We start from the raw sequence: 21,412 nt of genomic DNA on the forward strand, positions 1-21,412 counted from the left end.
ATAACTTCATTGCTCTGACTTTTTGAACATTGCACTCCCCTCATTTTCTTCCGACCTCATTGGCTGTTCCTCCTCAAACTCCTTCGCTTGGATCTTTCACCTCTCCCTGGATCCGAAATATTGTTGCTCCTAAAGGCACTGTCCTTGGCCCTCTGTATCTATCCCTGCTTCCTCAGCCGGGGCCCTTCAGTAGATACATGACCATAAGCCACAACAGCAAGCCATTGTGTAGCTTGCTTCTAGTAGCCCCATTTAAAAAAGCAAAAAGAAATCAGTGAGGTTGGGTAGAGCCGAAACATTATCCTATTTTATTTAACTCAACAGGACCAAAACAGGAGCCTTTCAATGTGTAATCATTACAAAACGAATATCAAGGGGACATTTGACATTTTTTCACGTTAAGTCTTTGACACCGGGTTTGCATTTCACACATACAGCACATCTCAATTAGAGCTGGCCAATTTCAAGGGCTCAGGGTCACGTGTGGCTAGTGGCTACCACGTCCTAAGTGATCTCATTCAGACTGGAAGTACCATCTATATACTGGACTCCATGGCATCTCTCTCTAGCCTGGATGTCTCCTCTGTACTCCAGAGCCCTATAACCAACTGCCTGGTCAACACCTCCAACTAACTGTGCATGGAACTCTTGCTTTGCCTCATACCCATCCTCCGCAGTTTTCCCTAGCTCTGAAAAATTTCAGATTGAAATTTAGGAGCTCTTGATTCCTCTCTTTCCATTGTATGTATGCCACATCTAATCTGACAGTAAATCCTATGAGTCCTCTTTGCACATATTTCTATAATTCGACCATCTCTGTCCTCGTCTGAGCTGTCATTGTCTTGTTGCTGCATCACAGCAATGATCTAGCTTGTGTCCCGGCTTCCATTTTTGCCTCCCTATTCTCCACACGGTGGCCAAATCAGTCACATGTACCCCCTGCTCAAAACCCCCTAGTGGCTTGCCACCATGCTCAGAGCAAAGTCCCAGCTCCTTACACCTGGGACCTTATGTGATCTGACCCTAAGCCTCCTGACTGCCAATTCTGCTCCCTCCCCCCACCCTTTCTCCCTCTGCTACAGCCTCATTGACCTTCTCACCAATCCCCAACACCAGGCCCTTTCAATCTCAGGATCTTTGCACTTGCTGCTCCCTTTGCCCAGAGGGCTCTTCCCCAGCTAGCTACATGGTTGACTCTTTTGTAGCTTTAAGGTCAGCTCAGTTGTTTGCTCCCAGAGAAGACCTCCATGACCACCCTAGTTAGAGCTCCCAGTCTCTTTCCATCACATGACCCTTTCTGAACATCTTTATAGCCCTCAGTGCTACTTGAAATTATATTTTATATTAATTTACTTGTTTTTCATCTGTCTTCTCTGCTGGAGTGTAAATTCCATAAGGTCGAGGGCCTTGTGTATTTTGTACATCACTGGATCTCCCAGCCCCTAAAATGGTACCTAGCACACAGCAGGCACTCAATAAATGATTGCTGCCCGAATGCCTAAATTCAATAAAAGAAGGGGAGGGAATGTAAGAGCCACCGTTATGGTCAGAAATTTCTTAGAAGTAGAGGCATGCTGTTGGAGGCAGAGGAACATTTGGCCTGGGGGAGGGACCCCCTGATTCCCACCTTTTTGAGGCCTCACTTCACTCCTAGCCAGGTGGGCCCCACTCGTAGGTTATTCGCCATCCAGAACCAAGCACATTTGGGTCCCCCCTGTCCTCGGTGTAGAGAATCCACTCCTAGGTGTCCCAGCCACCAGCACCCTAGTAGAGAGCCCCACTACACTAGGCTGGACCCAGAACCTCACGGAGGAGGCTTCAGGAATGGGCACCTTGCCTCCTCCTACTCTCCCACTGGCAAAACTTCTTTTCGGTTGCCCCCCCCCCGCCCCGGACTAACTTTATTGACCAGAACTTGGCTTCTCATAGGGACGACATTGTATTTCTTTCACATGTCTCATTGTAGCTAATAGAAATCTAAAGTGACCTTGTTCCTTTGTTACAGCAGGGCTCTCTCAGAGTGGCCTTTCGACCACCTCATCTGGCCTCTACTTTTGTGTATATTTAGCAAAAACTCTTTGTCAGCTCACTGATATCTCAAAAAAGTCACAATGTTTGGTCTCAAATACCAGCTTGAGTCGGACCCTCCCCTGCTTAAACTAGTTTATCAACTTCCCACTTCTGGCAGGATGGGAGGCAAGTTCTTGACATCCAAGGCCCTCTGCAACCTGGTCTCCCCTGCTCCCCTCCAGTGAACCAGAAGTCCACCCCCACTCATACCCTCATGGCCAGAATTACCAGTCATTCCTCAAACACACCATGTTCTCTTACGTTTAGTGCTCTGTGTGGGCTGTCCACTTGGCCTAGAACATCAACCCCCTGATCCCCACATCCTTAAAATCCTACATGTTCCTCAAGATCCAGCTCAAAGGTCACCACCCATGCCCCACGCCCTCGGACCTTTGCACATGCCTCTGTCATAGCTGATATCACCTTGAAGATAGGGACCACATCTTGCCTATCTGGATGTCACCAGCACCTAGCACAGTACCAGGCACACAGAAGGTGCTTGCTGCAATTTTTTATGGTTGGATGAACGCAGGAGTGGGGAGTAGGGGAGGAACTGCAGTGACAAATAGGAAATCGGTGGGAAACATGGTCCCCTTTTTTAAACACATGGAGACAATATGAGACAGGCTTTCAGTAAAAATCCCCTCCGCACAAAATCCATGAAAAAGCTGGCAAGCTGAGTAGGGAAAGAGGAGGTAATGTATGTTTTTATCCTGTAAATAAGAGGCATTCAGAAGCACTTCCAGAGAGCATAAAGTCATGTAATAATGGTCATCAGGAAGCCTGGCCCAGCAGAGGCATAAAGTTCCATTATGGGTCAGCATTTCAAGGCTTGCTTGCTCTCTCTCGGCCAACCCTAGACACATAGGCCTCACAGCTGCCTTCTGCTTTTCAAAATATCTGACTTGAGGGCTGAACAAGGGGGCAAAAGACAAACAACACGAGAATAAGGTCTGTCTTCTGAGGCTGTTGAAATGTCTTAACCACAGCCAGGTTCAGGTTCAAGGATTCAGAAGATTTTGCTTGACAGCTTAGCTGCCTTCCCAAAGTGGGGAATGCTAATGGAAAGCAGCTGGCCTCCGTTTTTAGAAAATAATCTGATAGGCCAAGGTGCTTTTTCATAGAGTCTGTAGTGGGAAGAATTCTAAGCGTGCCTATCCTGCAAATCCCCTCCCCTTGAGTATGGGTGGGCCTAGCCTAATCAGGTAAGCTCTCTTTAAAAGCATGTCCAGAGGTTGGATACAGAAGTCAGAGAGATTTGAAGCCACGGCAGATAATCTCTTGTTGGGCTTGAAGGAACCACCTGCTGTGTCGTGGTGAGTAAGGACCACATGTCAGGGAATGGCAGGTGGCCTCCAGTATAGGCAAACAAGCCTTAGTTGACAGCCAGCCAGAAAGTGGGGACCTCAGTCCACCTTCACAATCTCAGAAACCTGAATGCAGCCTCCAACCAGTCCATTTGGAAGAAAACCTTGAGCCTCAGATGAGCCCCCAGCCACAGCTGATCCGCTGAGTGCAGCCTTGCGAGAGCCCAAGCTCCTGCCTCATGGACACTGAGAGGGAGGAAATCTATACTGTGTGAGACACCGAAATGTTACTGGCTACAGAGCAATAGAAAATGAACACGAGCCCAAGGGGCGCCAGTTCTAGTTGAGGAAGAAGGCAGAAATGGGATAGGGTTTGGAGTCATGTCAGCTGAAACCCAGAACTTGGTAAATAGCCCTTGAGGGGATTATTGTTCCCTTTCCCCAGCCAGGGTAGTTCTAGAACTTCTGGCTTATGCTCTCAGGAGCAGAGTTGAGCCCCCTCGTGGCATCCTGGGTGGAGGAAAACAATCTTGGCAGTCATTCATCCTGGTCTGAGAGTCCTTGGGTAGACAGCTGCCCAAAGCAGAAAGTGCCGCATGGCTTGGGGGCCACCTTATGTGAAGTGACATCTTCAGTGACTTCCGCAAAGCCACGCCCCTGAATGCCCATGGGTGTCAGGAGGAAGGCATGCAAGAGGGATAGACGGTCACTTCTCTACACTCCACAGCCTCACCTGTGGGTGTCTGACCGCCAGAACCATCCAGCAGATGCCTCAGCACACTCTAGGGAAAGCAAAGAACCTGGCCTAAAAGCTGCTTTCTGCCATTTCTCCAGTGGCCTCGAAGCCTAGCTGATGAGGAGTCCCATTCTGTCTTGTCAGCCCACATATACTATGATAAAGTCTCTGTTCTTGCTGTCAAGGGCGATTAATATTACTCAATTAAGAGGCACCTGGGTGGCTCAGTGGTTGAGCATCTGCCTTTGGCTCATGTCGTGATCTCAGGGTCTTAGGATCAAGTCCCACATCAGGCTCCCCACGGGGAGCCTGCTTCTCGCTCTGCCTATGTCTCTGCTTCTCTGTGTGTGTGTGTCTCATGAATACATAAATAAAATCTTAAAAAATATTACCCAATTAATACAATAACAAAACTGCAGAGCCCCTACTCTGTGCCAGGCAAGCACTGTGAAAACTGATTTAAGGGGTGTCGGGGTGACTCAATCGATTGGGCATCTACCTTTGGCTCAGGTCATGATCCCAGGGTCCTGGGATTGAGCCCCATGTCGGACTCCCTGCTCAGTGGGGAGTCTGCTTCTCCCTCTGCCTCTGACACTCCTCCTGCTCCATCTCTCTCACCCTCTCTCTCAAATAAATAAATAAAATCTAAAAGCAAAAGAAAAACCCCTGGTTTTACATGCATTCTTCACTGAACCCTCACAAAAGCCCTATGAGGTGGGCATTATTGTTTTCATCCCCATTTCCCAGCTGAGGAAACTGAGTCTCACTGAAATGAGGTAAGCTGCATAAGGTTGCACACGTAGTATATAACAGACCTAGAACTCACATCCAGTTCTGGAGGATTTCAGAGCCAATGATTCTACAACTACAGTCTACAGTCAGCAAAATCTGGTGAGCATTAAATGCCCATCCTCTCCTGCCCCCAAAGAATCTCACATACTGGCCTATGACAGGATGGGCAAAATAGGACAACTAGCCAGGTCACTCTCAGCCCCTACCATCTTTGACAAGATTCATTGGCCATTTTAACAATGAAGAATCTTGCCCCAAATGGCTCACTAGACACACATATTGCAATGAGCCATCACATGGTATTAAAGGGGACAGGTCATCACATGGGCCCCTGGGGCGGCCAGGCTGAGGTAGGGTACCAGCTGGGGAAGCAAGAAGCATGTGGACCCTGGGGGGCTCAAGGTAGAGCCAGAATTGAGTCAAGGGGCCCTGAGGATGGAATTCATACCTTTGGGTGTGTGTCGGGTGCCAAGAGCTCTGGTCCCCAGCTCTCTGCCTGAGCTCAAGTGTACCCCAAGCAGAGTGTGTCTGTGGCTTTTGATTGTATGAGATATTTGTTGAGGTTGCTGTTATTATAGCTCCTAGCAGTCAATAATCCATCAGTTTGGAGGTGGAGGGTTGTGTGAAAAATCTCCAAGGCGGGAGGAAGGGCAAAAGGAGAAAGAGGGTGGTGGTGCTGGTGAGGACATGAGTTCTATATGGCTGGTTGGACTCTGTGGGCCACAACATGGATGCTTCCTGACCTTTGAATTTGAAACACCCTTAGAAGAGGAGACATGGGGATTCATCTTCTGGCAGAGGAGGTAGAAGAGATAAAGGAGGGAGAAAATCCAGCCACTGGAATGTTGCCCCCATGCCAAGCCACACTATCCTGTCTTTTACAAAGGCAACTTGTAGCTTTTTAGTTTCATCTTAAGCCCGCGGGGTGGGGGTTGAGGCAGGCAATCTCAGTTTTACCTCCTGGTTATGATAAATAGCCCTCAGCCTCCCAGTTCCCAGAACAGAGGTCCCAGAGTGCACTGTGCCTTAACATGGAGGGGATGGATGGGCAAGGCAGGAGGTGGGGGGACGCTGCCTGCAAAGGGCACGTGCCCCTTAAAATAATGCATACAAATCTGAGAGCCCTGGCCATTCTTGGTCAAGGTGATATTGAGAGCCTAAGGCCCCAGATTTCCTTAACTCTTAACCCCACAGACATCCCTGCAGGCAGGCAGAGACCCAAAGGTTCCCTGATCCACAAATCTCTCCCCTTCCCCTATCCATGGCACTGTTCCTCTCTTTCCATGTGGCCTTGGATACCCATCATTGGAATCACTCCCTCTGAATCAGGCAACAAAGTCAGAACAGTCTTTCCCAAGGCCTCTCCTAGTCAGAGAGCTAAGATCCCTCTTGGCTACCCCAAGGTCTTTATGCAGACCTACTACAGGCTCAGACCTGCAATGACAAAATATGGCAGTTAACACTTGCTGGACAGCTAATGTGGGCATGCATCATCTCATTTGATCCTCGGAACAATCCTATGAGGTTGGTACCATTTATTCTTGGTCCTCCCCATTCTGTAGATGAGGGAGCCCAAAAGGCTAAGTAACAGCCTAGGGTCACACACAAGTCCACAGGCAAGGTGAGAGAGTCTGATTCCAGGGCCCATAGGTGCTACATAAAATGACCCGTGCTGGCAAGAAATAAGCCCACGTGAAGAGCTCGAGGGCAGTATTTGATTAGGAATCAGAAGGCTTGGGTCCTAATTTTGCCCTTCCAACAGATTATTTTTGGGGCCTGGCCACAAAGTCATACCTCTTCCATACTGGGCCTCAGTTCCCACATTTGTCACATCAGGAGGTGAGACTAAATTATCCTGTGTTCTCTTATGGCATTTTATGACAAGGACCCAAAAGCTAAACTCTAGGGTATTGACTGCATATAGAAGGGGTCTGTAGGCCCCAGGAGTCTTGGAACAGGAAGCCAGAATGTGCGTGGCTTGTACGTGCAATACGGGGGAGGGGGGGGGCAAAGGGCGGAAAGGATGCCAGGGGCCAAGATTAGGCCAGAGAAGTGTGTCCAAAATACATCACCAAGCCAAGCCAGAGAGCTAAGATCTCCAAGTAAAAGAACAAGGAAAGGGGAGAGTGATGGGGAAGAGCAGGTGGAAGAATCGGGGAATGGGAGGCGTGTGACCACAGAAAGTTCTAGAGGGTGATTTTGTGGGCAGCTCCATTTAAAGCAGTACAAGGGACAAAGAGGGACCTAGCCGCACAGGCTGGAGTAATCATGAAAGGCCTGATAGATGAGGCCCACGTCAAAATCGGCCATCTGCTGGGCAGAAACATTTACTGACAGCTTAAGCACTGAGGCACTTACTTAAAAGTCAGCGTAGGTGAGTCAGGGTGGGGGTGGGGACAGAGAAGGCAGATGATAGCCACAGACCCTGGGTGATGGGGAAGAGCCCAAGAACTCTGGCCCCCAAGGATATGCTGGGGGGCAATGGGGCACGGGTGGGGCTGGCCTCCCTTCCATCCCTCTTCTCTTGGCTCTGGTCTGGTCTCACACCTGACTCTCATACCTCTTTGGTGGTCCAGGGCCTGGAAAAGAAGCCAGAAGCTCCTGGAACAATCCTGACAGGCCACAGGAAGGAGGCTGTAGGCCCAGGGGACACAGGACAACTGATTTGGAAAAATGGAGCGCTAGACCAGAGAAAGAGGGACCTCCAGAAGGAGGGCCTGGAGCCAGGCCAGGCTAGAAGGCAACTAGCCTAGGGAGAAGAGAAAGATGGCCAAGGGCAGAACGAAGATTCCCGGTACCCTTCTCCTATGTTCGCTGCTGACCACAGAAGCAGAAAGGATCCCCAAGCGCAGTCTCTGTCAAGCATTCTCACCCCCACTCACACTCTCACTCAGCCCAGGCCACTCTCTGGCAGAGAAAGGAGTTGGATTGCCACTTGGAAGAAGTAAGTGGTGGGTGCCGAGCTCTTCCCAGTGGGATCACCAGCTCAGAGGAAAAGAAGAGTGGCAGGGAGAACTTACAGAGTAGAAGTCTACCAGGCTTCCTTAAACTTTAGTCAGAATGGCCTGGGAGAAGAAGAAAAGGACACACTGGGAGGAGTGCTTCAGTGAGGGTGGGAGGTACCGACACTTTCCCCCCACATCCTCCCCCCATGGATACTTGAGAGTGACAGGGAAGTATACAGCTGGCGTCCAAGGAATAAAGGAGATAGTGTATGAAAAAGAGCCCAGTACAAAGAAAGGGCTCACTGACTAGTGGGATTTTTGAAACAACTACGGCAGACAGGGACGAGGGCATGAGAAATGGGTTGGAGGTGGAAGTCTACATCTTGTCTACCAAACACGGACTCATGGGTGAGGGGACTCTGATTCCTCAATGGTGGCAGGCCCAGAGATCTGCTTGTTTGAGAGGCTCCCGGGCAATCCTGAGGTAGAGGGGCCAGGCACCCCACTTGGAAGAAATCCTGCTATGAATCTTGTTGGACAGTGGGCATGGCCAGGACAGAAAAGCTGGAGTGGGAAGCCATAAGAAGTAGATGGCAGGGCCCGATGGCATAGAAAAAACAACCCAAGTGATATCTAGAGAGAACTGTGACTGTGAAGGAAGGTATTTTGTTTTTCTAATAAACATCTCAAAAATTTGAGCCTCCGATGAGGCCCACAGCAACTTTTGGAGAGTTGACCTCCCAGTTCTGCTATTAATTAGCCGTGAGGCCTGATCACGCCAAATGCCTTCTCTGGGCCTGTTTCCTCACCTAAGAACTAAGGAATCCAATTAGACTTGGAGTCTAGGATTCCTTTTAGCCTGGGCATTCTAGGATTTTATGATTCACTGAGACAATCTACCCAGATTCCCAGTTCATCCCCAGAAAGGCCAGAGAGGCCCACCACAAGCCCTGCTTGCATTGGCCAAGAGGGGACCATCCTTCAGAGCAGACCCTTCAGAAGCCTGTCGATATTTTCAGCAAACTCTCCTACTTGCAGATTGTTTAGAAACCTAAGCTGGGTTTTTTTTCCATTTTAAAAATGCAGAGGCTGTGGAAAACAGTATGAAGTTTCCTTAAAAAAATAACAATAGGATTACCATATGATCTAGTAGTTCCATTACTGGAATATTACTGGTATTTACCCACATAAAACAAAAACGCTAATTTGTAAAGCTGTATGCACCCCTATGTTTATTGCAGCATTATTTATAATAGCCAAGATATGGGGACAGCCCAAGTGTCCATCAATAGATGAATGGATAAACATGTGATATATCGATCGATCGATATATAATGGAATATTAGCCATCAAAAAAATGAAATCTTGCCATATGCAATAGCATGGATGGACCTAAAAGATATAATGCCGAGTGAAATAAGTCAGTCAGAGAAAGACAAATACCACATGACTTCACTCATATGTAGGATTTAAGGAACAAAGCAAACAAATAAACAAAGAAAAAAACGAAACCAAGAAAATCAGGCTATTAAATACAGAGAACAAACTGGTGGTTGCCAGAGGGGAGGTGGTGGGGAAGTAGATAAAGGGGATTCAGAGTACACTTGTCATGATAATCCCTGAGTAATATACAGAATTGTGCAATCACTATATTATACCCCTGAAATTGACAAAACACTGTATGTTAATTATACTTTGACTTAAAAAAATAACAAAATAATTGCACAGGGTTGCAGGAGATTTGACTTAAGCTTCCCCACTTATTCTTTCTTCCCCTTTAAAAAATATTTTTAAGACCTTTCAAATCATGAATCCATCACTATTAGGGAGCTAACTACCTCATCCCAAAGAGCTTCCTGCTTCCTCCAAGTCTGAAAGAGTGAACACAGGCCTTCTCAGCATGAAATAAGGTCTTGGATCTTTGACATTTGGCTTCTGGAGCCATAGGCACAGAAGAAACCAACACTCCTCACACATCAAAGAAAAATTAGTTTCTTCAAAAACAGGTGATGGAGGTTTAGTGGGAATCTCCCCTCACTTCATTCCTTTAGAGGGCTTCTAGAGAGTTTAGTGGGAATCTCCCCTCACTTCATTCCTTTAGAGGGCTTCTAGAGACCCCCTCTAAGTATCACACATGAATAGTGAACTAACACAGAAACCTCTGTCCATGTGCTTTATGCAAACTCAGGGGGATCAGACTTCCTCTGCCTTCTCTTCTGAGCTCTGCTGAACATGTGGAGAGGCAGATGTGCCTGGACTCCCAACCCCATGGACATCAGATGAGTCCCCCTTTGACTTACTTTTCTCCCCATTTTTCCAGAACACTTGGGCCTAGGGAAAGGAGAGATCAAAGCAGCAAGATCTGAAGCAGGGTGGGGAAGTAACATGACCCACAGCTTATAGGATGGGCTGGTCTTTGGCCTTTGAGGTCCACGGGACAGAAAATAAGAGAAATGACCTTGTTGGTATAAAAATGCAACATGGCTTCAGCAATCCTTAGTAGCAGTCTTCTGTGAGATACAGTGCCTACCAGTTGTTGCTCTTTCCTTATCCATATCTAGATGTTCTCATGCCCTGTATCTCTTCTTTTTCTCCCCTCTTGTTTCCATTCCTTGTTTTGAACATCTCCCTTATATGCTATAGCGGACAAATGAATTAAATTGTTATAATCTTGCTGTGTTTGTAACAACGGATACAGCTTCAAGTGTTCAAATTAGATGAATAAAATGTTTTATGTTTCTACTTTCAGAAAAAATTTCAAGTCAGCTGCTTTAACAATATGGAACCCTTTGTTAATTTTTTCCCCCGTTTAGCCTTGGCCCTAATAGATGAAACTCTTCCTCTCCTTTTCAGCCTCTGTGTCTTTTAAGGATAGAAACTCAAACTAATGAAGAGCTACATCCTATGTGACCCAGGACAAGTCATATAATTTACTCGTGCCTCAGTTTCTTTATCCATGAAACGAATCTGCCTGCAGACAGAATGTGGTACATGGAGGCAGGAGGTAGGATGGAGGTATGGAGGTCACAATATCATGTCTTTCTGTGGTGCTCTTGATTCTGTGACCCAGTAGTGTCTGAGCTGACATTCCTTTATTGCTGAAAGAGAAATCTGGCACCTTGTTTTTCTGGAGAGGAAGCATAACATGGTTGCAAAAGGGTTAAGCTATGGAGCTGGACAAATCCAGGTTTGGATCTTGGCTCTTGCTTAAGATCAGAAAAGAAAAAGGGTCCTGGTGTTGCAGGCAGTTGATGAAATAGCTCATAGAATGCTCTGGGCGTGTGGCATAACACATAGTAAGCCCTCAGGACGTGTTGGCTATTCTCATCATCATTCTCACCCCATGGTGTTGAGGACCTAGGTCCCCTGTTCTTCCTTTCTGCTCTCCCAAAAGTAAGGAATAAAACTTTCTGCCATTAGCCATACTGTCTCCGGTGGCCCCCTGGTGGCCTGCTGCGTAAAATGTCCATCTGCATTGAGGGCTGGGGCCCATGGCTACATGAGCGAAAGCCAGCAGGATCCAACCTGTGCCCTTTGCTCATTAGGATCCTCCAGCCACAGATATGGCTTGAGTTTAAATTCCTGATGACTGGGAAACCCACTGTCCCCAGAAAGCCTCTCTCTGGGCACACGGAGCATGATGACTTCTTTCAGGGTGCTCCCCAGTTCAGGCAAGGCTGCCCAGGCTCCTCATGAACACTGTAGTTGTAACTAACTCAGAGGCCTTTGCTTTATCCTTTGTCCTCCTCTGTCCCTAAATGGTTTGGACTGCTCTTCTGGGCTTGGCAAGGCTCCTGGCTCCTGGCAAAGAGACTCCTGTCCCCCTTTCCTCCTCTCAAGAAAGACCTAAACAGCTTTCCCACACCAACAGCCAATACCTTCATTGCCATTTCCATCCCAGAGGAAGAGAAGTGGGATTCTGACTAATTAAGTGGCTAAAAGTTGCTCGTCAGGTGGTGAGGGAACTCATGTTTACTGAGGGCTTAGCCACGTGCCCATCTTACCTGACTTACTGCTGGTGATAACCCTTGGAGGTAGGAATCGTTATACCCATTTTATAGAGGAGACAAGTAAGGGTCAGGCGGGCTTAAGGCCTTCATTCACCCAGGCCATACAGCTAGTAAGTAACACCGGGAGGATTCAAACCCATGTCTGACCCCAAGGCGTCATGCACCTTCCACTATATGGTGCCCATGATTTTCAGCATGTGTGCCTCTCAGGCCAGACACTGTGCTGGGTGGCCGAGCCCTTGGAAGACATGGCCTTGATGGCATACCGTGAGCTGCTGTGAGGCCCTCCCGGGCCCCTCGGGCCAGATGCCTTGCTCCTTCATTAGCAGCCTGGGAGCCAGCCTGCCCCTACACTGCTCTGATTCCCCAACTCCAAATGCAGAGCTTCCATACATCCTTCAAGTGGTCCTGGATTCTCCCGGCACACGTTTGGCTGGGCGACAGAGGGAGAAGGACCTGACATTGTGAAGAGCTCCTGGTTTCCCGCTGTTCTCCAATACAACTGTCCCGGTTCGGGAACTCTCATCTCGAATGTACGATAGTTCCACCAAAGCAGAACTTCTGTGCCGAATCTAAACAAAAGCACCCCTGCGTGCAAACTCAACATAAGCCTTGAGCTTATGGAGGGCTTTGTCGTCTTCAAACCACTCTCAGAGCCATTTGGCCCTCCCAGCAATTCTGTGGTATTGACAGCAAAGGAAGTAGCATTGCTGTGCTTATTATTTTTATTATTCCCATTTTACAGATGAGGAAAGCAAAGCCCAAAGAGGCACGCCTGTGGCCGTGCAGTGAGGACCAAGAGTCAGGGCTCTGCCTGGGAGGTGGCCTTTCAAAAATATTGCAGAGGAGGTCTTGTTTAGAAGCCCTGCAGAAGCCCCACTTACATGACGATAATTACTATACTGACCACAGATCCCTGGCAATAATAATAATAATAATAATAATAATAATAATAATAATCTTTTGAATGCTTACTGCTCTAGGCAACGCATTACATACTTTATAGCTCATGAATTATTGGATTGGATATTCATAATTTTCCAAGGAGGAGGTCCCGTTATTACCATCATTTTACAGATGAGGATACTGAGGCTCAGAAGGCTTAGGTGACTCAAGACTGTCAAGCTAGACAGTGGTGGTCCAAGAACACAGACCTAAGACTCTCTGGTCCCAGAGCCACACTCCACTAGGGCCGCCGTGCTGCTAAAGTTGAGTCTAGTATGGAAACCACTCAGCACATGTGGCTATTTCAGTCTAAATTTATTTTAGTGAAATAAAATAAAAATTCAGTTACCCGGTCATGCTAGCCACACGGCAAATGCTCATTAGCTACACATGGCTGGTGGTTCTCATTACTGGACAGAACAGATAGAGAACACCCCAGAAACTTCCATCACCACAGAAGCTTCTATTGGATAATGCTGGTCTAAACACTTAGGGTGCTCCTCTTCGGACATCTACTTTGGTAAAATGTTATTAGTTTCAGGCAGGGCTTCTCAATCTTGACACTACTGACATTTGGGACTGAAAAATTCTTTGTTGCGGGTTGGGGGGGGTGGGGGGTGGAGGGGGGGTGGAGAGGTGGTAAGGGGAAGGAGGTGGCTTTTCCTGAGCACTGCGGGATTTTTAGCGGCATCCCTAGCCTCTACCCACTAGATGTCAGTAACACACCTTCCCCCTAGTTGTCACAGCTAAGTGTCTCCAGACATTGCCATACGTCCCCTGGGGAGCAAAAATCACTTCCCACGTCTCTGCTGAGAATCTCTGGGTTAAGGTTAGCAATGTATTTAAAATAATAAGTGAAGTAAATGGCCAATCTTTCACTACCTTAACTTGGCCTTCTGAAAACAAGCTGTTTCACCCAAATTCATTTCTCCTACTGAATCATGATTTATAGCAATTTTCATTGAATGTGTGGCTTTAATAGCTATCGGAGATTTCATGAAAAGAATAAAGGCACTTAAAGCAGCAGCACATGAGTGAAGATGCCAAGAGGGGATTACTGTAATGTACTGTATGATTAGTTCCTCAAATTTCCTAGCCACCAACAATAACTATGAGTTTATAAAGGAAAGATACAAAAAAAAGGAAAAATACAAAATGGATTATTTTTTAAAAGCTAGAAGAATGTTAAAGGAGAAAATCAATTAGGAAATGACAGGAGAAGCCATATGGCATGCTACATTTGGCTACTGATCTCCAAAAATAACAAACAACAGAAATTGTGCCACTTGAGAAATTAGCAAAAGAATCCCCCAAATGCTAAAGTTGGCCCAACAGAAAACAGGCTTTCAAAGGCTTCAAATGAAACTAGTATAAATATTCTCATATAAAATGCTGAAATTTTGGTTACTGATGAAATAATGTATGTTTCCACATTTTAAATATATTCCTAAGGAAATGAAACCTACCTGCAGCAAATGGAACACTCAGGATGCTGCTAGAGACCAAATATAACCCACCAACTATGTCTCCAGAGAAATCTCCAAAAGCTTTTTTTAAAGATTTATTTATTAATTTGAGATAGAGATCATGAGCAGGGGGCTAGGGGTAAGGACAAGCAGACTCCCTACTGAGCAGGGACCCCGATGCAGGGCTCGATGCAGGGCTCAATTCCAGAACCTTGAGATCATGACCTCAGCTGAAAGCAGATGCTTAGCAGACTGAGCCACCCAGGAGCCCCTACAAAAGCTTTAAGCTTTTAAAACCATCTCCTCCTAATGAATTTTTACAGAGTTAACAAGTTTAGCTATCTTACAAATAGTCCAAAAAGGCAAACTTTTGGTAAACTGGTAGATATGTCAGGTAGTTTATTCAAGAAAGGTCCCCGGGTGAGGCTGGGGACCTGGGACAGTGCCACCCCATGGTGGGCACCTGCTACTCCACCAGCTCTCCTATGGCTCTCATGAATGGAAAGTGCCTCCGGTAGATGTCACGGGTAAATGCAGGTTAGCAAAATGCAATACCCAATCGGGGTCCCTTGCCAGGGAACTGGACTTAAGAGCTTTTCTTCTAAAACTAGAAGGAGGAGGAGGAGGAGGAGGAGGAGGAGGAGGAGGAGAAAAGAAAAAAGAAAGAAAAACACTGGGAAGAAGAGAAAACGAGAAGGAAGCAAAGTGTCACAGGGATCTCTAATGACCTTCTCAAGTGCTTAATTGCAGTGAGGAGTGGAAGGTGGGAAGGTGGGTCTGAGCTGGGAGGCTGAGTAGTAGCAGCTACACATTTATGGTGCTTTTAGGTAGCTTATGTTTGCCTTCCCCAGCTGGAAGCTCACATGGGGCCTGGCTTTGCATTCAGGAGAACAGGCTACTGATCAAACCTATGAGGTGAGACCTCTTCCAACATCTGGGTGTCAGGAGCCTCTGCAGGATGAAGAAGGAATGCACGGGTCCCCTGAATACCTGCAACTAGAACTCCTAAAAAGTCAGTATTTGTGGCCTCTGGTCTCCAATAGCAGTCCATACTGCTTCTGGGAAAGGGAGACATCAGGACACATAATTCAAGACTACTAGTATGTTCTCCTTTCTACCCATAAGCATATTCACTAATCCCTTGATAAATTCCAGTCCCCTGCTGTCATACCGCATCTGTGAAAATAACAGGACTTGATAGCTAGTGACCTCAAACAACTATAGAACTATATCTACAATAACCAGTTCAGAACTCTAACACCAGAACTGGTCCCTGAGTGGCTGGAGTAGAGCAAGGTATCAATGAGGCTGGTGGCAGGGAGTCAAGGCCTACAAGGGTATGGGTGGCTCTGAATATATACCCATTTCCACAACGGGCCAAACACCTCAAACATCTCCAACCCATAAAATAAACGCACGCACCTATAGATAAAATCTACACTGCAAGTGTGAGCTGGAGAGGAACTGAGCTAAGCCTGGGTTTCCACCCTGCATTTCAACTCCCAAGGCCTGCCTCCCGGGGTTCCTTGAAAGGGTACAACCCTCCCTATATGGCCAAGCTATGATTCTGGGAAACCCTCTTGTTGGGCAGGGGGGTGTTGGGAGGATGGAGGGTGGGAGAGAATCAGAGTCTTCCGGGGCAGGCAGTGAACGAGCAGCACGATTGCCCTGACTTGCAGCAGGCCTGGGAAAAGCTCACAGAAGAGGACCCTGACGCCACATCCGGTAACTGAGAGGCTGTATCTTGTACTTCTTTGAAGAAATTTAGAAAACTTAAGATGATTCAGTAAATGTAAGGTGTTTTCTCCATTCACCTCAAATTCCACTCTCGCTTGCCCTTTCTGTCTCATTCCCCCGGGCTCTCCCATTTCGGGTCCCGGCTCCTCCATTCTCCTTTACATTCTCTCTGACTGAGCTTCTACAGAACTCCCACCCCACCTCTGGCAAACTGCTGTTTACTGGGTGCTCCATAAGAAGGCAAGCTTCTCGAGGGTATCTTGGTTCAGTCGACAACATGCATTACACAAACACTCGTGCCAGGCACCATGCTCTCTTGGCTCCAGGCAAGGAAAGCACGCATTTCCCCCTGGAAGGTGTTGAGCACAAAGCTTGCTCCAGAGCAGGTACACAACACTTTTCAATGACCTACCTATACCTGTTAGGTCCTTCAAGGGACTTTAAGCCACTTACTAATAGAGGCTTGGGGCTCCTTAATCTCCTCAAATACCTCCTTATCACTTCTCCCATTCCTTCAGCCTATATTCAATAAATGGTCAGATGAGCTCAGGCCTTCAACTGTGGCTACAGGAATAGCCATCGGCCCTCTGAGTGTGTCTTCTCCACCCCAAAGATCTCAGACTGCCCCGGATCCCCGGCCCCCCCACCCCCCACCCCCACCATGGAAGACAGACATCAGGATGAAGGGCCCAGAGAAAGGCCCCCTCTATTATCTGCAAGCAGGAGAATCTAACATAAAGGGGGCAGCACTGTACACCAGGGAAGAAGGGCAGGACACTCACCTGGGAGTGATAACATTATCATTGTCACCTCCCATGGCAGCAGTGTTATCACCCTTGCCTCCCAAGGCCTCCACACCAACCTCTCTGCAATCTGGTGGCTATAAGGAATTACGCAGAGAAAGCCCTGGATGGTTTCCATCCAAGGTGGTGGAGGGCAAGATACTCAGGGGAACCCTGGAGTGGGGTTTTCAAAGAGCTGCCAGGACACTTCACAGGCCCAGACTCCAGGCCCACTCATTCACCATCAAGAGCAGGAGCGGGCTGCGGTGTCAGTTTCCCAGCAGCAGCAGAAGGGACGGTGGATCTCCCCACACCTCCCTGCCCTAACCACCTCCTGTCAGCACTCCAAAGGGAGCCCCAGCGGAAATCACATGGAAGGCCACTTGGGGCCTTGAAGGCCAGAGGCTAATCAGTGCTTTTCCGTGGGGGGAGAGGGGGCAGGTGCTGCTGGAGGTCTACAGTGAGAGTGAGGTGAATTTCTGGCTGTGATTCCAGATTGTGACGGCCTCACAGAAGAAACTAGAAAAATAATCCTATATACTCGCAGACCCATTAATGAGTCATCGGCCTGGATCCATTTTGCTGAGGATCTTCTTATTGTCACTGCCGGCAATAGGCACACATGACATCCCAAGGCACCCCCATAGGTGCACAGGGACAGTAAAGGACTCGGTGCTGACCTTCCACCCCTGCCCAGTAACTAGGAGCACACAGTTCCTAGGGCTGACACCAACTTTAGAAAATTAAGGCAACTCAGAAATGTTAGATTTTCTCCACTCATCCAAATTCTGCTCTTTCGTCCCTCTTGTCCTCCTTTGTCCTCTTCCTCTCTCTTCTTCTTTGTCTCTCTCTCTCCATCTCTGTCTTTGTCCTGTGTGTCTCACTCCTTGCTCGCTGCCCCCCCCCGCATCTCCGCACCCCCAGTATCTGTATTGGCAGCCCCACTGGCTGCTGACTATGTATGTTTTTTACCTAGGTAGGTTTTGACCACATCAAAACGCTTGGCGTCACTGAAACCCATTCATTATTTCACCGAACAATTACTGCGAAGGTGACTTCAGTGGTGCTCTTAGTCCACGAAATTTAGCCTTGTAAAATCCAGGGCTGTGCGGTGCTTTATTTTCAGAGGACATGGGCTAGGTTTAGCGACAAGGGCACATCGGAACCTGTAGCTCTGCCTTCGTCTCTCTGTCTCTCTCCTGGCCCGCCTGTGATAGGAACATCCTGGTGGTGCAGCTGTCCCTTCTCGGACCCTCCAGCCACTCCTCGCACGCTCCAGCGTCCCCCGCCCGGGAGAGGGAGGTGGGGCGGCGCGCTGCGCGTGGAAGGAGTCCCCGGGAATAGCGGGACTCCCGGGCCATCTCCGCCCCTCGCCGCCTCTGCCCTACCGTGCGGCGCTCCTAGCCTCTGCGAGGAGACCAATCAATGACCTCAGCGGCCCCGGCGGGACGTCCCGCCTCCTCGGCCCGGCCCCGCGCCTCCCCACGGGGACGCAGGTGAGCCAGGTGTGGCCGGCCTCAGGGGACAGAGAGTCCGCCGCGCCCACGCTTCCCCCCACCGCCACCCCAAGCAGGCCGGCGCCGCTTTCCCACGCCCACCTGCCGGAGACCACCGACGCGTGCTGCCCCCAAGCGGAGGGTTCGAGCCCCGGCCCCGGCCGGCTCCGCGCGGGCCGGGTGGGCGGCGAGCACCAGGTCTGGGAGCAGAGACCCCCCGCGGCGGCGACCTAGAGCTCCGCCGCCCTCGGCTGCGGGGAGCCTAGTCGGAGCCCTGCCTGCGCCCGCCACTTACTCTGGAGCCCTCAGGCAGCTGTAGAAGCCAGCCATGGTGCTTCGGAAGCGCCACCCTGCCCAAGGGCGAGCGCAGCGGGCAAGCGGACCGGACAGCTCTGCAGCCGGGCGGGCACACGCATGCAGCCCACGTCTGCGGGCCGATGCACTAATCCAGATAAAGTTTCTGCTCCGAGACCTCTTGTTGTCTTCTGAATCGGGTCCAAAAAGGGCCGGGCTTGTTCCTTACAAGGCCAGGAACTGTTAACTCCCCTTTTTTACCCTCTGCCTCCGACTTCACACGACCACAGCATCCTTGGTGCAAAATACCAGATGCTCTGTCTTAGGCTGTCTGTATCCCCGCAAGGCTAACAAGTGTGCGGGGCGGGATCTTTAGGAGGGGAAGCCCTCGGGGCTTAGCCGAGACCTTTACCTGGGCAGGGAGGAACACTCAACAGCTTTGGGAAGGTAATGTGAGTAAGTCACTTTCTGGCATTTTAGCTTCTGCAGGCTAGAGGATGGGGGGGGGGGCAGAGGGGAGAAGAGAGAAGAGAGGAGAGGAGAGGAGAGGAGAGGAGAGGAGAGGAGAGGAGAGGAAAAAGAAGCACGAATGTCCTTAAAGTTGTGAAATTTCAATGCCCTTCAGATTGAGGTTCCCAGCAAAGACTGTGCATACACAGTGGATCCCTATTATAACATGGTTTACATTACATGGATTCAGATATACTGCTGATCAGATTGTGTCTGCAGAAAACCCGAAAAGAACTAGAGAAAGAGCAAAAGTGCCACCTAATGTTTGCTGCCTGAAAGACCCAGTAGGGGCATCTTTCCCAACCCCAGTTCAGTTCACTAAAAAGGCATCCCTTCCCTAGCATCTGAAATTTGGAGGCAATATTTGATTTTGCAATATTTTGCAATTGTTTTGATTTTTGAAGGGTCTGGTGACAGTGTGAAAAGCAAGGCAAATGTGGATGCGGGCTTTGGCTTTTTTTTTTTTTATGATAGTCACAGAGAGAGAGAGAGAGAGAGGCAGAGACACTGGCAGAGGGAGAAGCAGGCTCCATGCACCGGGATGCCCGACGTGGGACTCGATCCCCGGTCTCCAGGATCGCGCCCCGGGCCAAAGGCAGGCGCCAAACCAATGCACCACCCAGGGATCCCTGGGCTTCGGCTTTTTAAAATTACTGTGAAAAATCAAGGGTTTTTTTAAAAGTCAAGATTTCTCCTGTGTGTGCATTCAGCAGGGATCATTAAACACTGCAGGACTGAGCCTAACCTGATGGCCTTTTTAAATCTGACTACCTTGGATTAGAAAGAAGAAGAAAACCAGGTCCCAGCCCCTCAGGGGGGTCTTAGCCAGTCTGTAGCAGGGGACCTTCTTTTCCCTTCAGTCTGCAATAGGCAACACCCTGCTTCTGAAATTTCACTGGGGGAGTAGACTGGGCTCTCTGGAGCAGGGCAGTGCATGGGCCCCTCTCTTCATAAGTTGGTGGGGTGAAGGGGGAGCATAACTGTCCAAGGACTAGATTTACACTGTACGTGCTGAATCCTCACCTGTGGCTAAGACTTCTGGCAAGAATTCCTTTCTAGCTAGAATTTATGATCAGTTCTCTATGATTCATATGTGGCTTACACACTTAGTGGATTTTCTGCAATTATGGTTTAATCAAAGCATGAATGCTGTCTACCCTAGTTGTCATGTCAGTGGATGGTTAGGAAAGACCAATTTTATTATTTTTACTATTGTTATTATTAGGAAAGACCAGTTTTAATACTGGCCAAAGAATAAGCTAATTAGGAAGGCAAATTCGTACTATTCTCCTCTCACTCAAATAGAACACACTGAAAACCACAGAATTCTGGTTGTTTTTTTTTTTTTTTTTTTTTTTTTTTTTTTTTTACTACACATACTTTGTGATCATTTGGCCAATTACTTTCTTCCATTGCTATGAAGAATCAGGAGTGGAGGGTCCACAGAAAATTCATCCTGGAATTCCCAGACTTCACTGATGGTTCCTTCTCCTGAACTCTGGCATCGCTTGTGGTCAGGGCTCTGGAACCAGAGCTGGGTTCAAATGCTGCCTAAGTTTCTGCCATGTGATAGCTGAATCAGGATTTTGTGAGAAAATGTTCTTTGAAGGTCCATGCTGAAGTATTTAGAGGTGAAGTGTAATACTGTCTGCAATTTATGCTCAAGTAGGTCAGGGGGAAGAAATGGGTAGGGATGTGTTTGTGTGGAGAGAGAGAGACAGAGAATGGAATGATGGGGCACATGCAGTAAGATGCTGACACTCGGTGGCTGTTAGGTGAGCCTATATGGGACTTCATTTTACTCTTCTTTCAACTTCCCTGTAGTTTGGAAGTATTTTCAAAATTAGAAGTGGGGGATAAAATTTTAGTTCTGCCTGCCCTGATCAACTGTGTTAGCAGCAAATTACTCCTTGTAAATTTGAACTCCCTCGGCTTGAAAATGGATGTATGAAGAACCTCCCTTGTAGGATTGTTTATGGGGATTTAATTGAATGAACGAATGTCATGCCTTTAACATGGTGCCTGTCCCTGAGGAAGGCCTCCATAACTACTAGAAATTGCTATTATCATGCCATTGCCACTTAACATGTGATTATATACTGTCTCTTACTGTCCTCTCGTGTTTCACACACAGGTATCCTATATCCTGCACTCTGATTTTAAGCCTCCAGAGGGCAAACTACATTACTTCCACATTTTCTTGTCTCTACCATAGAAGCTGGCTGGGCACGGTGTAAATCAGAGCTAGTGAACAGTGCACTTTGTTGAGTTAACTCTGATGTCACTGTTCTGTGAAATCTGTGCTCCTGTGGCATTGCCTTG

The 21,412-nt window shown here is 48.3% G+C and overlaps 1 protein-coding gene across 3 annotated transcripts in view; it reads right to left on the minus strand.

Moving 5' to 3' along the window:
• The window catches only part of KIAA1210 (KIAA1210 ortholog), a 58,350-nt gene extending 39,583 nt beyond the window's left edge, over positions 1 to 18,767 (minus strand). For all 3 annotated transcript variants that reach the window (XM_072745027.1, XM_072745024.1, XM_072745025.1), the window contains exon 1: positions 18,582 to 18,767. In XM_072745027.1, coding sequence (XP_072601128.1) covers positions 18,582 to 18,616 — 35 coding nt within the window. In that variant the 5' untranslated portion in view covers positions 18,617 to 18,767. The remainder of the gene's footprint in view (positions 1 to 18,581) is intronic.
• Between the last annotated feature and the right edge of the window lie 2,645 nt (positions 18,768 to 21,412).

The sequence above is a fragment of the Vulpes vulpes genome, chromosome X (genome assembly GCF_048418805.1).
Source record: "Vulpes vulpes isolate BD-2025 chromosome X, VulVul3, whole genome shotgun sequence".
NCBI classification, from domain to species: Eukaryota; Metazoa; Chordata; class Mammalia; order Carnivora; family Canidae; genus Vulpes; species Vulpes vulpes.